Source organism: Nannospalax galili, unplaced genomic scaffold (assembly GCF_000622305.1).
Source record: "Nannospalax galili isolate Female #2095 unplaced genomic scaffold, S.galili_v1.0 scaffold760, whole genome shotgun sequence".
NCBI lineage: Eukaryota > Metazoa > Chordata > Mammalia > Rodentia > Spalacidae > Nannospalax > Nannospalax galili.
In genome coordinates, this window is record NW_008347555.1 from 236219 (window position 1) to 254475 (window position 18257).

The 18257-nt window shown below is 42.2% G+C and overlaps 1 protein-coding gene across 1 annotated transcript in view; it reads left to right on the top strand.

Moving 5' to 3' along the window:
* The first annotated feature begins 7583 nt into the window (after positions 1 to 7583).
* The window catches only part of Pfdn1 (prefoldin subunit 1), a 61721-nt gene continuing 51047 nt past the window's right edge, over positions 7584 to 18257 (top strand). Inside the window, exons 1-2 of the mRNA XM_008844277.3 lie at positions 7584 to 7707; positions 12548 to 12714. Coding sequence (XP_008842499.1) covers positions 7675 to 7707; positions 12548 to 12714 — 200 coding nt within the window. The 5' untranslated portion in view covers positions 7584 to 7674. The remainder of the gene's footprint in view (positions 7708 to 12547; positions 12715 to 18257) is intronic.

The window sequence follows — 18257 nt, forward strand, 5'->3', positions numbered from 1 at the left end:
TTTGCATATATATATATATACCTCAGCACTTGGGAGGCAGAAGCAGGCAGAGCTCTGTGAATTCAAGGCCAGCCTGGTCTATATAGTGAGTTCTGGGCCAGCCAGAACTGCATAGTTAAGACCCTATCTCAAAAATAAATAAATAAATAAATAAATAAATAAATAAATAAATAAATAAATAAAATAAAAATAAATGAATAAAATTACTAGATACGGACCAGCAAAGTGGCTCAACAAGTAAAAGTGCTCACAGTACAAGCCCCAGATCCCACGTAATGGGAGGCAGAGGCAGGCAAATAGCCTGCAGTCTCACGGACAGGTTAGTCTGGAGTACTCAGTGCAGCAGAACAAGAGAGACCCTGCCTCAGCAAGGTGGAAGGAGAGCACCAACTGCTATAAGTCGTCCTCTGACTCCTAATGTGTTCTATGGCACACATACGCCCCCACTTCCACACACATACACAATAATAATGATGATGATGATAGTGATGATGATGATGAAGATGATGATGATATTTGCTAGATAAGCCAGCCCACTGACACAGGCCTACAATCTCAGATTCTGAGGAGGCTGAGACAGGAAGATTGAAAATTTAAGGCCAACCTGGGCAACTTATTGAGAGTCTGTCACAAAATAAAATGAAAAACAGCCCAAGGACCCAGAGTGGTGGTACGTGCCATAGAAGCAGGTGGATCTCTGTGAGTTCAAGGACAGTCTGCTCTACATGAGTTCCAGGCCAGCTGGGGCGGGAGACCCTGTCCCAAAAAGACCAAAAAAATAAAAATAAATAAAAACCAGCCTGAAAGTGCAGCTCAATAATGGAGTACTTGCCTAGTATGTATGAGGCTTATGATGGTTAACTTTGTCAGCTTTACACAATCTAGAATCACCTCAGAAGAGAGTCTCAAAGAGAGATTATCTACATTGGGTTGGCATATAGACATGTCTGTGGAGGATTGCCTTGATTATGTTAATTGATGTGGGAAGACTCAGCCCACTATGGGTGATGTCATTTCCTAGGCAAGGGGTCCTGAACTGTGTAAGTGGAGAAATGGAGCTGAGCACAAGCAAGTGAGCATGTGTGCATCCATTTCTCTCTGCTCTTGACTGTGGCTGTGATGGGTCTAGCTGTTTGAAGTTCTTGCCTTGCCTTCCCCACAATGGACCATAATGTGAAATTGTAAGCTGAAATGAAACTTCTCTCCTCTAAGTTACTTTTTGTCAGGGTATTTTATCATATTTCAGTAACAGAAATTAAATTAGAATAAGGCCCAAGCCCAACCTCCATTACTTAAAAAAAATTACTAGCAGGGTGCCGAGGCTCCGGGCTGGCCCGCAGAGCCTTGGTGCTCTCGCCTAAAAAAAAATTACTAGAGGGGCTGGAGAGATAGCTCAGTGGTTAAGAGCATTGGTTACTCTTGTAGAGAACCTGGGTTTGGTTCTCAGTACCCACATGGTGGCTAAGACCTGTCCTTAACTCCAGGTCCAGGGGATCCAATGCCCTCTTTTGGCCTCCATGGGCACCAGGCACCACTTGGTGCAATTATACACGTGTAGGCAAAACATTCATAAAATAAAAAGTTAAATAATTTTTCTTTTTTTTTTTGGTGTTTTTGAAACAGGTTCTTCCTATAGCCACAGTTGGCCTGGATTCACTATGGAGACCAAAAATAGATAAAATAATTTTTTTAATTACTAGAGAAACACCTTCTTTGCTAATACATATATACAACTTTATTTTTTGTTGTTGTCTTATTGAGATAGGATCTCACATGGACCAGGATGGTCTCATACTCAAGGCTAGCCTTAAACCTGCCTCTACCTCCCAAGTGCTGGGGTTTCAGGTGCATATTTAACTTCTTTGTTAATATTTCTTTTTACTATATCTATATTTAAAAAATTTTTATTTTATGTGTATGAGTGTATTCCCTGCATGTAGGTAAGTGCACCCATGTCATGCAATGCCCAAGGAGGTCAGAAGAAGGCATCAGATTCTCCTGGCACTGGCGATATGGACAGTTGTTGGTCACCATGTGGGTGCTGGTAATTGAATCCAGGTCCTCTACAAGAGCAGTCAGTACTCTTAATCACTGAGCCATCTCTCCAGCCCCATTTGCTAATATTTCTACATAACAGTTATTATCACGACTCCTAGAGCTTTTTTGGGGGGGGGTCTTTTTTGAAACAGGGTCTCCCTGTAGCTCCAGCTGGCCTGGAACTATATAGACCAGGCTGGCCTTGAACTCACAGAGATCCACTTGCCTCTGCCCCCCAAGTGCTGGGACTATAGGCATGTGCCACCATGCCCAGCTGGCAACTCCTAGAGCTTTAAGGAGAAGCAGTGTGGTACAGTGTTATAAGCATTCTAGGGCTGGAGAGATGGCTCAGTGAGTAAAGTGCTTGCTGCACAAGCATGAGGACTTGCTTTCAGATCCCCAGAACCTACATAAAGCAGGGCACAGTAGCTCTTGTCTGTAACCCCAGCATTCCTATGGGAAGATCGAAGGCAGAGGCAAAAGACTCCCTGAAGCTCACAGACCAGGTATCTCATACATATTGGTGAACAGGAAGAGACCCTGTCTCAGACAGGGCAGAAGGCAAGGACTGATGAGTTGTCCTCTGACCTCTACATGAATATACCAATGCATACATATGCCTGTGCTCACATATACAAACAAGAATACATACATCAGAGAGGAGAGAGAGAGAGAGAGAGAGAGAGAGAGAGAGAGAGAGAGAGAGAGAGAATTAAAAGAAATACCAACAAGCAAATTGGTAGAATCAGATTGCCTAGATTCAAATACTAATTTCATCAGGAATAGGAAATAAGACCTTGAATGCGTTACTTACTGCTCTTTACCTCACCTTCTCCCCCTCAGTTTCCCCTTATGAAAAACAGGAACAAAGCACTGTAGTGACTACATAGAGTCATTGTAGGGATTAAACAAACTTTATTTTTTTTTTTTGTATTTTTGAGACAGGGTCTCCCTGTAGCCCCAGCTGACCTGGAACTGCTCTGTAAACCAGGCTGGCCTTGAACTCACAGAGATCTACCTACCTCTGCCTCCTGAGTGCTGGGATTAAAGGCGTGTGCCACCACACCCCAGATAGAGTAAATAAATTTTTATATGCTCAGTATTTAGAAAGGTGCTTAGAACATTGCATTTGCTTTGAACAGTTTGAAATTGTAGCCATTATAAACATTTACCTCCCGGTTTCTTTCCTTTTTTTTTCTTTCTTTTGTTTTTGTTTCTGTTTTGCTTTTGTTTTGTAGTTTGGGGGTTTTGTGTTGCTTGAAACGGTCTCACTCTGTAGTTCTGGCTGTCCTGGAACTCACTGTGTAGACTATGCTAATCTGAATTTGTGGCCATCCTCCTGCCTCCACTTTCCAAATACTGGGATTACAGGTGTTTGCCACTTCCTGACCTAATTTGCTTCACTTCTGTCCCACACATCTCCTTGCTGTGTCATCCTAATTTGGCTATCTCTTCACTTCCAAGCTTGGTCACCCTACCCAAGAATAGTAAGAAAAAGGGGTCCTGTGATACTGGAGACCCTCTAGCCTGTTGAACTACAGAACTGAACTAAACAGAATTGAAGGTTGTAAGACTCCCTCCCAGTTGGTCCACCTTCTAGCATTCTCAAGACTGGGTTAATTATCTGGGAACATAGTTAAGTGGTAAAGTGGTTAAAAAAAAAAAAAAAGCTTAGCAAGCATGAAGCCCCAGATTTAATCTCTAGCATCCCCTCAAAAAGAATGAGGCAGTCTGTACCTATTTCTTATGAAAGTGAATTCTCTACATGTGCCCAGGAGTGAGACAGAAAGGGCTGGGGACTTTCGTAAGCTTATTTGGTAACTCTCTAAAGATCTATGAAATGGAGATAGGGAAGGACCCTTCCCAGTAACACATTAAGACACTCTGAGTTAGTCCGTTCAGCTGACAAAGTAAGTTTGCAGTTGGGACCTTCCTACCCTGGAAAGGGGTTGTCACTGTGCCTACCAAATAAAACAGTCATAGGAAGCTTTGCAAGGAAAGGAAGTGAGTCGTCATTAGCAGGAACTGATGGTGGCTTTTCCCAGGCATCTTGCCACATCAATCTGCTTGTGAAAAATCCAAAGAAAGTTACTATTTTCAAACAACCCTGGTGATTAAACCTGTGTAAGAGAGGAAGCTGGGAAACAGAGCTTAACAAAACTTGAGTTTTATACCTTTGCTCACCAAGAAAGTAAGGGTGTGGGTCCTGCTAGAGGTTAGAGTCAAGGACAGAGGTTCTGTCCAAGAGTAGGAAAGAAATAATCAGGGTGCCCCAATCCACTGGAGAACCCATGACTCTATTATATTGTTACTAAGAAGAAAAGGTTTGTGGTCCTTTACAGCAGGAAGAATACAATGGAGTTGAGGTGAAATCTAGGCAAAAAAATACTCCACATACACTTTATAAATGGGCAAAAAAATAATATCAGCATAGACGAATATTTTGCCACTCTTGGGGCTGTACCTAGGACAGGTGATTAAACCTTTCCTCCAAACCACCCACTTTAGCATCTCAAACTTTTTTTTGTTGTTGGTTTGGTTTTGCAGTGCTTGTGATTGGACCTAGGGCATTACAAATATTGAACAAGTACTCAACCATTGATCTACAGTCCCAGCCCCAGCTGCAACTGTTTAAATAAAGGTATTTAAAATTGGGGGAAGCTGGGGCTGGAGAGATAGCTCAGCAGTTAAGAGCACTGACCGCTCTTGCAGAGGACCCGGATTCGATTCCCCAGCACCCATATGGCAGCTGACAACAGCCCATAGTTCCAGGGGAAACCCATGCTTTCTTCTGATCTCTGAAGGCATTATTCGACAGTGGCCAGAAGAATGGAATGCTCTGATTAGGCTAGGTGCAGGTCACAAAGCCATTCCTGGAATATTAGGGGCATCATTCTCCATCTAAAGAAGTACACAGATAACTGGGGCTGTAACTCTGTTGGAATAGTGCTTGCCTAGCATGCACAAAGCTCTGGGTTCCATCCCTAGCACCACAGAAACCAGATAGGGCAGCATATACCCGTAATCTAAGCACTCAGGAGGTGAGGCAGGAAGATCAGAAGTGAAAGGTCATCCTCAGCTACACAGGGACTCTGAGGCCACATGAGACTGTCTCAGAAACATAAATAAACCAGATGTGATAGCACATGTCTTTAATTCCAGCAGAAGCAGACAGATCAAGGCCAGCCTGGGCTATATAGACAGTGCCAGGCCAGTTTGAACTACAGGGAGACCCTGTCTCAACAAACAAACAAACAAACAAACAAACAAACAAACAAACAAGGGGGCTGGATAGATGGCTCAGTGGTTAAGAGCACTGACTGCTTTTGCAGAGGACTCAAGTTTGGTTCTCAGCACCTGCATGGAGGCTAACAACCATCCCTAACTCCAGTGCCAAGGGATCTGATGCCCTCTTTTGACCTCTATGGGCATTGCATGACATAAGTGCAATAATAAAAATATATTTAAAAAAACAAACCAAGCCAGGCATGGTAGCACACACACCTTTAATCCCAGCACTCAGGAATCTTTTTAATTTTGAGACAGGATCTCACTATGTAGACTAGGTTAGCCTATGTAGTTGGACTTGAACTTGCTATGTAGTCTAGGTTGGCCTGAAACAGAATATCTTTTTTAAAAAAATAACTTTATTACTTATTTATTTTACATTTATTTATTTTGTTTTTGAGACAAGTGTCTGGATTCAGCTAGATTGGCTGCTCAGTGAGCTCCAGAGATGCAGTTGTCTCTGCTCCCTCAGTGCTGGTGTTATTTGATTCTGGGAGTCAAACTCAGGTCTTCATACTTGCAACACAATTACTTCAGCAATTGATCCATCTTCTTGGTACTAAATTCTTCGCTCTTTTGATTCCCTCTGTCTGGGATATTCTTTCCTCAGTTTTTTGCTGTATCATTTACAATTTTTCAGATCTCACTTCAAATGCTACATTCTTCTGAAGGTTTCCCATACCTTAATGATGTCCACCTAAAGTCTAACCAGTTTTTTCTTCCTCAATAATACATATATATTCCAGCACTTGGGAGGCAGAGACAGATAGATTTCTGTAAGATGAAGGCCAGCCTGGTCTACATAGTAAGTTCCAGGCCAGTTGGGGATACAGGGAGACCTGGTCTCAACCTACCACAACAAAACCAAACCAAAAACAAACAATACCCCCAAAACCTCAAACAAAAAAATTCAATGGATGATTTAAACAATAAATGTGATATGGTTGAAGAGATCAACATAATTGGTGGAGTAAATTTTAGAAAGCCAGGGTTTAGAAGAGAGAAATACAAAGGTACTAAGTAAGTGTAAAGCTAAGAATGAGAGAAATGGATTTAACACACCTCTAACCAGATACTGGCTGCATATACTCCAGAACTGACATAAATCCTGAGATTGAAGAACATTACATACCAGGCGAATCAAAAAGCCCAAAGCAAAAGTGAGTTATATTTTGAAAATCCCTTTCTGTCTGTCTTTTTCTTGTGAAGGTGTCACTAAATATATAGCTGGCCTGGAATTCACTACCAGGCTGCCCTCAAATTCATGGTGATCCTTCTGCCTCATTCTCTCCCCAGTGCTGGAATCACTGGTAGCATGGGCTACCATTTTAGGCCCTTATCTTTATTATTATTATTATTATTATTATTATTATTATTGGTCTCATGTAGCCCAAGCTGACCTCCAACTTGCTAAGTAGCTGAGGATAACTTAAACTTACTATTTTTTAAAATTTTATTTTAAAAACTTCATTTACTGTGTACGTTGTGTGTTACATGGCATGTGTGTATTACATGGGGGTGCATGTGGAGGTCAGAGTTCAACTTGTGAAAGTCAGTTCTCTTCTTTTACCATCTGGGTTCTGGGGATTGAACTCAAATTGTTAGGCATGGCGGCAAGCATCTTCACTTGCTCAGCCATCTTACTGGCCCGACCTTGAACTGCTCTTCCTGCCTCCATCTATCCAGGGCTGGGATTACAGGTTTGAGCCGCCACACTTGTTTTATGCGGTACGGTGGCTTGAACCCAAGGTTTCAAGCTTGCTAGGCAAGCATTTTGGCAGCTGAGCTACATCACCAGCCTGAAATCTAATTATAACAAATTTACTCACCCTGTCTTAACCAGTGTCTAGAAACCTTCAGTACAATTAAGTTCTTTGGAAGAATACTCCAACCGGCTTCCAATGGTCTTTTTCATGCTAACGTGCCTGAAGCTCCAGGCTCCATTCATCCCTGGCAGCATGGGGATTACTTGAAGGACTGAATGGTTGAGCTAACCTACATACCTGGTTCAATGTAGCAGTACGAATTAAGCTGTTTGTCAACTTTAACAAAGTCACAAAGGAAATCAGGACGCTGGGTTGCATCTGAACGCTGTACGAGCCACACCTGATGGAGAACGCAAATTGGATTGGAATCCCGAATATTTATTGTCATTCATCCCTTCGGAGTATGGGGGTGGGGTGGGGTGTAGTGTTGGGAAGAGTCTGCGGGGGCGGGGGTGGGGACTCTGGATTAGGTTGGGTTTGATTCGTACGCAGGCGCAGAAAGAAGTCTGGCTATCCTGAAAGAGCCCTTCCCCATGCCTTTCCGGCCTTCTTCCTATGTGCAGGCGCAGAAGAGTGCTCCAAGATGGCGGCCCCCGTGGACTTAGAGTTGAAGAAGGTAAAGTGGGTTTTTCAGCCGGCAGAGCCTTTCATTTGCGTGATGAGGGGAGTGCGGACAAAAATATCGCAGGCGGCTCGAGCCCTACCGGAGGAAGGAGGCCCATGGGCTGGCGGCTGGCTCCCGAGAGTCCTGGGCCGGGCCCGGGTCTCAGCTGGGGTGGGCGAGGGGCTCCGGAGCCTCCCCGGGCGGGGGCTGAAAATGTTGGCACGGGTCGGCCGTCCCCTGCGAGCACCAGAGCCATTTCTCTGTTTTGGAGCCTTCAGGGACTCAGTCGCATAGCAAGAACTGAAGACAGCATCTCACATTGATGCCTTCTGCAGCTGCTTGCCGGAGCTGAGGTGTATGTAATTCGGCTTCTTCATTTGCTTTGAAAAACTGCAAGTTCAACCTTTGTTTTTAGGTCATTATTCGATAGCCATATCTTGAAAAGTCCCGGTATCTGCACCTTAGAAACCAGACACTATTATGGCAATGCTTATTTCAAGCTAAATCTTCCTGCCCATCTCCATTTTCTTTAATTAAAGAATTTGCCAGCCTCCCCCCCCCCCCCACGCCCAGTAAAGTTTTCCAAATGAGTTGTCATAGGGAATTGGATTTTTCATTTTGTTCATTCAGTTGTGTATAATTTGTGTTGTTTTGTTTCATTGAGACAGTATCTCATGCTGCACCCTAGGTTGGTCTGGAACTTACTATGTAGCCAGGCTGGCCTTGAACTCATGGCCGGTTTTCTTGCCTCAGCCTCTAGAGTTCTGGGTTTACAAGCTTGAGGTTCCCCACCACCTCCCTCCACTTATAAATGGGTTGTTACTCAGAAACATTTTTGCTAACTAAAAGTCCTTAGGATTCTACTACTACTACAAGCTGTACATTGCAGGGCTGACTATAATCGGAAGGACCCTAGAATTCATGTAGTTTAAACCTACTTTTCTAGAAAGGGAAACTAGTGTTTTTTGGTATGTGTGTCGTCTTTTTTGGGTCAGGGTCTCACCAGGTACCGAAGTCTTGCCTTGAACTTCTGTTGCTCCTGCCTCTGCTTCCTGAGTGCTAGGATTACAAGGTAGGTGGTAAGAAAAGTGTAGTCCTTTTTTTTTTCTTTAAATATCTATTATTATTTTTATTTTATGTGTATGTGAGTGTACCTGTGTTGTGCAATGCCACGGAGATCAGAAGAGGGCTTCAGATTCCCCTGGAACTGGAGTTAAGGACGGTTTGTAGCCGCCATGTGGGTGCTGGGAATTGAACCCGGGTCCTCTGCTCTTAACTGCTGAGGCATCTCTCCAGCCCTCAAAAAGTCTAGTGTTAAAGATTGAGCCTAGGGCAGCCACATGGCTTAGTGGGTGAAGGTGCTTGCTGCACAAGCCTGCGGGGTAGAGTTCAATCCCTGGAACCTATGATGGAAGGAGAGACCTGAAAGTTGTTCTCTAATGTCTGCTGAGGTAAATACCAGCATGTCAGCCCATACTCTTATAACACATAATGATAATAAGTAAATAAGCAAAAAATTTTAAGAAAGATTGAGAAGATAATTTAGTATTCTCATACTTAAAAAAAAAATCAATAGGGTCTGTAGGTGAGGAACTCTCTATGTGTGTGTATGTCTGTGTAGGCCAGAGGCCAACCTCTGGTATCCTTCTTGGGGAGCCCGCCCTCCCTCCCTCCTGTCCTCCCTCCTTTCCTTTCTTAGACTTATTTTATTTGTTTGTTTATTTATTTATTTAATTTGTCTTTTTGAAGCAGGGTCTCCCTGTAGCCCCAGCTATCCTGGAACTCACTCTGTAGACCAGGCTGGCCTTGAACTCACAGAGATCTGCCTGCCTCTGCCTCCCAAATGCTGGGATTAAAGGCAAGCGCCACCATGCCTGGCAACTTACTTTATTTTTAATTCTGTATATGTGTTTGTGTGTGGGCATGTGCAGGTGCCAATGAGGCTGGAGGCCAGAGGTGTTAGATCCCTTGGAGCTGGAGTTCTAGGCAGTTGTGAGCCACCAGACCTGGGTGATAGGAACCAAACTTGGGTTCTCTGCAAGAGCAGTACATGCTCTTATCTGCTGAGCCATCTCTCTAGTCCCTCTTTCTTTTTTCCTTCATGAGAAAGGCCCTCACTAAGTAATCCTGGATGGCCTGGAGCTCACTATGTAGACCAGGCTGGCCTGGAACTCACAGAGATCTTCCTGCCTCTGCCTCCTGAATGCTAGAATTTAAGGTGTGCTTTTCTTTTCCTTTCTTGCTTTCTTTTTCTTTTTTTCCTTTGGTCTTTTTGAGACAGGTTCTCCCTGTAGCCCCAGCTGTCTGCCTCTGCCTCCTGAGTGGTGGGCTTAAAGGCATGTGCCACCAGGCCTGACTTAAGGCTTAAGGTGCGCTTTTCTTAAAATTTTTATTTTATTTATTATTGTTGAATGTGAGTGTGTGTGTGTGTAGGCTCACATGCCAGAGCGCTTGTGAGGAAGTCACAGGACAGCTTTTGGAAGTCACTTCTTTATTTCCATGTGGATTAAACTCAGATCCATCAGGCTTTTGAGGCAAGCTGTACCCTGTCACCTGCTCAAATTCTGGTGTTTTTGTTTTTCCTGAGACAGGGTCTCTTGTATCCCAGGCTTTACCCAGGACATCCTGTGTCAAAAGTAAGGACGGTTCATCTTGTGTTTTGGAACCTAGACTTATGATTTCAGCGAGACTGGCTCTCCTGTGAGTCCCAGGGATCCTCTTGCCTCAGCCTCCTCAATCCTGGGATTACATCACCACCATGCCCAGCTTTTTATGTGGGTACTACAGATTGAACTCCTTACAGCTGACTGAACTATCTCCCTAGCCCCCAGTAGCATCTTAAGTGACTACTTCTGGTTGACCTTTGTCTAAGAAATAGGACAGCTGAAATAGCTGTTGTTCCTAATAAAAGAAGCCATTTGTTACTCTTCTGAGGATATTAGGTATGTGTGTCTTTTTTTTTTTTTTTTTTCCATTCTTGTCTTGAAAGTTATGAATTTAGCTCTTACGTAGCATTCTCTTATGCTGTGCTTGTAGCCCTCACTGGCCTGGAACTCACTCTATAGACCAGACTGGCTTCTGCCACCTGAGTGCAAGGTTTAAAGCTATGTGCTACCATGCCTGGCATGTAAATCTCAGCTTTAACAGTATTCTGTTTTTATTACATTTATTTATTTGTGTGTCTGTGTGTTGGTATGTATGATGTGTACTAGTGTGAGTGTGGGCACACACATGCCGTGGAGCTTGTGTGTAGAGGTCAGAGTACAACTTGTAGGAGTTGGCTCTTCCACTCTGTGGCTTCTAGCAATTGAACTCAAGTTGTCAGGCTTGGTGGCAAGTACCTTTACCTGCTGAGCCATTGCACCAACCTTGTCTATCTTAACTTAAAAAAATTAAATTACATCAGCTGTGTGGCTGCTGGCCAGCCATGTGTCTGACCTCACATGCAGGCTCTAAACCTGCATTGCTCCATGACTTTTCCTTCTTCCCACCATTCCCTTCCTCAAGACCCAGATTACCAGCTCACCTGCCCTGAGGATTTTTCTTTAAGAATCTAATAAAATTTTAAAAAGCTAAAAAAAAACAAAACTTTTTTTTTTTTTTTTTTTGGTCTTTTTGAGACAGGGTCTCCCTGTAGACCAAGCTGTCCTAGAACTCACTATGTAGAACAAGCTGGCCTTGAACTCACAGAGATCCTCCTGCCTCTGCCTGCCAAGTGCTGGGACTAAAGGCATGTGCCACCACACCTGGCCTACATTTTGTTTATTTTGTCTATCTGTATGTCCACGTGGGTGTCAGTACATGTGTTACCACAGTGCCAGAGTGAATGGAGATCAGAGGACAATTTAAGAGAGTTAGTTCTTTCCTTCTGCCATGTGGATCCTGGGGATTAAACACAGGTCATTAGGCTTAGCAGGAAGCACCTTTGCCTGCTGAGCTAACTGGATGGCCCTAAAAAAATTTTTTTGAGACAGATGTCATGTAGCGGAGGCTGGCCTTGAACATCTTATGTATCTGAGTGCTAAACTATTCCTGATCCTCCTGCCTCCACCTTTCAAGTGCTGGGATTACAGGTGTGAGATACCATATCTGATTCTTCTTTTTGAGACAGGGTCTCCCTGTATCCCCATCTGGCCTGGAACTAGCTGTGTAGACCAGGCATCTGCCCGCCTCTGTCTACTGAGCACTGGGATTAAAGGCGTGTACCACCATACCTGGCCCATGGCTGATTCTTAAGCTGCCATTTTGAACTAATGTGAAATGCTTTGAAATATAGTTTGTAATACAGATGTACTGAGTTATTATTTTTATGATTCTTGCTTTAATTTTCTGGGCTTCATTTCCTATGCATTTTATTCTTTTTTAAAATATTTTATTTATTATTTTTATTTTGTGTGTATGAGTGTATTGCCTGCATGTATGTGAGTGCACCCATGCCATGCAACGCCACAGAGGTCAGGGTGTTGGATTCCCCTGGAACTGGAGTTAAGGACAGTTCATAGCAGCCGCCATGCGGGTGCTGGGAATCAAACCCAGGTCCTCTGCAAGAGCAGTCAGTGCTCTTAACCGCTGAGCCATCTCTCCAGCCCCTATTTACTCTTTTTATTAGTCTCTGATTACTTGGTATGGTTATTATTTTATGTGCATTTATTTTGCTTGTTCATATTGATCATATCTCTTATGAATAAGGGTATTTAGAATTTAGTGTAGTATTATAATTATATTGGCTTTTATTTGCGCTTTGATTTTCACAGCTTTATCTGGTTAGTATGCTCTGTTTTAATAAATTTGGATTTGACTTAAAACTTCCTTTAAAATGTTTACCTACTAAATCAGGACTTGTTTTCACTAGGCCTTCACAGAGCTTCAAGCCAAAGTTATTGACACCCAACAGAAGGTGAAGCTTGCAGACATACAGATTGAACAGCTAAACAGAACGAAAAAGCACGCACATCTTACAGACACAGAGATTATGACTTTGGTAGATGACACTAACATGTATGAAGGTGTAGGAAGAATGTAAGTAAAATATGTCTTAATGGTGTTACCTTGTGAGAGCTTCTGTCTGAATTAAATGGTGGAACTATTCATTTAAAAATTTTGGTTAATGTATCATAGAAATAACTTTCAAAATCATCTAGTCAAATGCTTTCTTTAAAAAATAGAGTGGAACCTCAGATGTGTGTTGTTTGTGTATCTGTTTTTTTTTTTTTCTCTCTCTCTTGCTCTCTCTCTCTTAAAGGGGTGTGTGTGTGTGTACATGCACACATGTGGTATCTTTGGAGGTCAGAAGAGGGTGTTAGATCCCTTGGAGCTGGCATTACAGGCAATCTGAGCCTGATGTGTGTGCTGCAAACTGAACTCTGGTTCTTTGTAAGAGGAACTAACACTCTTAACTGCTGAGCCATCTCTCTGACAACCCTCTTCCCTGTTTTTTTGAGATAGGGTCTTGTATAGCCCAGGCTGGTCTAGAACTTACTTAGCCTTTAATATAGCCTTTAAAGGCTTTGAAGTCTTGATCCACTTCTATTTCCTGAGTGCTGGGATTGTAGGCGTGTACCACCAGGTTTGGCCCCAGATGGTTATTAAGTATTTAACTTTGAAATACATTTCCATTTTTTTTGGTTTTGGTTTTTTGAGATGGGATCTCCCTGTAGCCCCAACTGACCTGGAACTTGCTATATAGACCAGGATGGCCTTGATCTCATTGAGATCCACTTGCCTCTGCTTCCTGAGTGCTGGGATCAAAGGTGTGTGCCACCACACCCAGATGAAATATATTTCTTAAATACTTTGTTCTCTGTGCTTAAGTGAGATTTGTTATAGGAACATGGTTATAGTAATTTTGTATGTGAAAATTTACTTTGATAGGTATTATGTTAGTCTCCTTACCTGATTTACTAGGAGTGATACAAATAAGTCTTGTAGCTATCTAACCTAGAGTTGTAAAAAAAAAATATAGATTCATTTGCCATTTAGATACACTCATTCTAGGGGCAATGAATTGTTCTAATTAGGAGGACTACGTATGTGTGAAAAATGTAGTAAACTCATCTATCCTTTGTTCTAATTATCAATATAATTTAGTTATATTTTTAACTTTTAAGGACTAGAAAGAGACCATTTATTGAGAGAGAGAACACACTCCTGAGAATAGGAGTGGGCCAGTGAGAAGGGAGAAGGCCTCCATTCAAAAGCCCTAGTCACTGATACCATTAGCCACCTACATTTCATTTTTTTAAAAATCAAAAACATACTTTCTTTATGAGAGAGATTAGGTCTGCTTCATATTTGCTAAAGAAGAAAATGAAGACTGGGAAAGCCCTTAAGTACAGGTCACATTCCGTTGCAGTTACCTAAAAGGGAAATTTTTTTTTAAAGTGGGGGAGGTAGAGAAGGTTTTCTTTTTTTTTAATTTGGCCTTTGGATATTATATACTTGGTAGACCATAACTTTAGTAAGAGTGGAATTTGACGTCAGTCTTGTTTTGTGATTGATTTAGAGGAAGCATGATGTCTAAAATTCTGTAATGACTTTAGAATGACATCATGAGAAGTAAGACCCTGCGTGTGACTAACTCATCTCTGTCTTTCTGGTAAGAGGCAGAATATAATTATCTGATTTGTTTCTCAGAATGAACAGTCCACATCATACTTTCTCTTTAGTTCATTTTTTTTTATTTTTTCGGTCTTTTTGAGACAGGGTCTCCCTGTAGCTCCAGCTGTCCTGGAACTCACTATGTAGACCAGGCTGGCCTTGAACTCACAGAGATCCACCTGCCTCTGCCTCCCAAGTGCTGGGATTAAAGGCGTGTGCCACCACACCCGGCCTCATTTTTTATTTTGGTTTATTTTAAGAGAATGAGGGTTTCTTTTGTAAGGTTGGTTGGCTGTTTTTGAGAGAGTCTTACTCTTGCTCAGATTGGCCTCCAACTCAAAGTCAGAGGATGACTTTGAACTCCTGATCCTCTTGCCTCCATCTCCCAAGTGCTGGGATTACAGGTGATTACAGGGCTCTAATTTGTGAGGTTGTTAATGGTACAAAACAGGCTGAGAACAAAGCAGAGCCCTGAGTTATGTGTCTATGTAATGTGAAGTGCATGGTTGACATTCACTGCTGGTTGCTTTTTTTCTTAATGTGAGTATCCTTAGGTCTTAAAGCAGCAGTGCCAGCTTTCCTAGCATGCCTGTTAACATCCTTGGATTTCACATCATTACTTTTGTTTTGTCACAGCTGAAGAATCTTTTTCAAAATAGACTCTTACTATCTTTGGCCTTTAAACTACAGTGAAGGGTTTTTTGTTGTTTGGGACAGGGAATCTATAGCCCAGGCTGGCTTCATGCCAAAGCCCTGATTGATCACCTACCAAGTGCCAGGATTACAGGGATGCACCACCATGCCTCATTTTGAAGTTTTAGCATTTTTAATTTTTAAAATTCTTTATTATTATTGTATGTGGGGTGTGTGTGTGTGTCACTGAGAATTGAGCCCACAGCTTTGTGTATGACAGGCAAGTGTTCTGTCAGTAAGCTACATCCCCAGCCCTGAAGTTTTTATTTAGTTTTTGGCTTCTTGAGAGAGGGTCTCCCTGTAGCTCCAGCTGGTCTGGAACACCATGTAGACTAGCCTGGCCTCAGTCTCACAGACATCCACCTGCCTCTGCCTGCTGAGTGCTGGGATTAAATGTGTGCACCATCATGCCTGGCCTGAAGTTTTTTTTGGTCTTTTTTGAGACAGGGTCTCCCTATGGCCCCAGCTGTCCTGGAACTCACTATGTAGACCAGGCTGGCCTTGAACTCAGAGATCTGCCTGCCTCTGCCTCCCAAGTGCTGGGATTAAAGGTGTGCACCACCATACCCGCCTGAAGTTTTTATTTTTAACTAGAATGTCATTTATTAAACATTTTGTAAGTGATAGGGGAGTTTCTTTTTTTTTTTTTTTTTTTTTTCCATACTGTCCAAAGTTCTACAGATTCTATGCAAAGACTTGTGGAGTTTAAAGGTTTACATATGAAGTAATTAAAGGTAGAATGGTATTTCCAGATTTATTTTGTGTAAGTTATGTTTTGTAAGAGAAATGTGTAATTTTAAATGTTTGGATAAGGTTTGGTTTTAAATTTAACCTTTGTGCTTTCTGAACCGTACTGGGAGTGTGAGTGTTTGACCCTGCATTGTAGGGGCATGTAAGGTGAATAGCATTTGTTATTTGGCCAGAGTATTGGTAGCCTGAGAGGAAGAAAAGACTTGCTGAGTATTAGTCTGGTCATGAGGATGTTCTCTTTCTTGATGCTAAACCTGAAATATCTATTTCTGAATTTATGATCTTGAGTAATCTTGAGTATCATTGTGATTCACTTCTTTAATTCTAGGCTTTATCTTAAATTGTCTTCCTTTTAAAGTATTACTTGAGAATTCTCATTGCAATATGAGTTTTCCTCCAGTTTTTATTTTATTTCTTTGTTTTTATTTTTTTAACTTTAAAAAAAATTTTATTATTTTTATTTTATGTGTATGCATGTATTGCTTACATGTAGGTAAGTGCACCCATGTCATGCAATGCCCTTGAAGGACAGAAAAGGCTTTTAGAGCCCCTGGGACTGCAGTTATGGACAGTTGTTAGCTGCCATGTGGGTGCTGGGATTTGAACCCAGGTCTTCTGCAAGAACAACCAGTGTTCTTAACCACTGAGCCATCTCTCCAGCCCCAACAACAAGGCTTTTTTGGCTGCCAGTGCAGCACATTGAGTACTTAATGTGATCTCCCCAACCAATTCAACTCTCTTGAAACCATATACATATATTACTTTTGTTTCCTCATTGCTCAGTATAATGTTTGACACAAAATATATGTTAAATATGTATTGATCGGAATTGAACCTGATGCTTTTTAAAAAATATTACTGCCAGGCATGGTGGCACATGCCTTTAATCCCCGCACTCAGGAGGCAGAGGCAGGCGGATCTCTGTGAGTTCAATGCCACCCTGGTCTTCCAGGATAGCTGGGGGCACAGAAAGACCCTGTCTCAAAAAGACCCCCCCCCAAAAAAATTTATTACTACTTTTTTTTTTGTCTTTTTGTTGATTGTTTTTTGACAGGGTCTCTCTAGTCACAGCCCACCTGGAAGTCACAAAGTGAACCAGGGTGGCCTCAATCTTGCAGAGATCCACCTGCCTTTGCCTCCTGAGGGCTGGGATTAAAGGCATATGCCACCACATCCAGCAATTTTTTAAAATTGTGTGTGTATGTACATGTGAGTACAGGTACCCAGGGAGGACAGAGGTGTTGAATCCTCCAGGACCCGGAGTTAGAGGTAGTTGTGAGCTGCCTGATGTAGGTGTTGGGAATCAAACTCAGGTCTTCTGCAAGGGCACTATGAGCTCTTAGCCACTGAACCCTCTCTCTCCAGCTGCCTGGGTTTTGTTTTGTTTTGTTTTTTTGAAACAGGGTCCCTCTGTAGCCCCAGCTGACCTGGAACTCACTATGTAGACCAGGCTGGCTTCGAACTCACAAAGATCCGCCTGCCTCTGCCTCCCAAGTGCTGGGATTAAAAGTGTGTGCCACTATGCCCTGCTCTGAGGCGTATTTTAAGTCTAAAATAACTGCTTTTTTGGGGTGGTGGTTCTCTATTTGTTTGAGATAGGGCCTCAGCTAACCCAAGTTGCCTTAAACTCTGTGTAGCAGAGGATGACTTTAAACTCCTGATCTCTTGCCTCTTCCACCCAAGTGATAGGATAGAATTATAGGCCTCTACCACCATGCTCAGTGTCTTTTGATTCTTTAGGAAAAAGTTATGCCTAAAAAATATGAGAGATTTAAGAGTTGGAACTTATAATTCTTTTTTTTTTCCTTTTTTTTTTTTTGGTTTTTTTAAGAAAGGGTCTCCCTTAAACCCCAGCTGGCCTGAACTTGCTATGTAGACCAGGCTGGCCTCCAACTCACAGAGATCCTCCTGCCTCTGGCTCCTGAGTACTGGGATTAAAGGCATGTACCACCATGCCCAGTTTATAATCCTATTTTGAATATATGATTTAGTCAAGATGAAATTATGAAAGTAGCATATAAGGTCATGTGTGATGGTGAATGCTTCGAATCCCAGAAATTGGTAGGCTGAGGCAGGAGGATTGTGAATTTCAGGTCAGCATGGGCTATAGGGAGTTCCAGGCTAGTCTGGTTACATAGTGAAATCCTGGTTCAAAACCAAAACAAAACAAAGATGTTTTCACTAAAGTCCAAAAAATTGTTTATTACCACAATTGTTTGATCTGACTGGATTAATCTGATAGGGTTAATCCTTCATTAAATTATTTGAGAAAGTTGACTGGTTTTCAATGTCAGTCAGCTACAGGGAGAGTAGACAAGGAAAAGCCAAACCTCAGGCATAATTCTTAGAGAACAAAAGTTATTCTGTACAGAATAATTTCAGTGTAATTGTGTCTGTTTTATTTTCTTCATCTTTGCATAGAATGGGAGTCAGATTTTTCAGAGTATATATTTAGTTTAACAAATCACTGCAAGTGCACATGTCCTTTAGCTTATATTTAGAGAGAACTTTGGTAGTGTTAA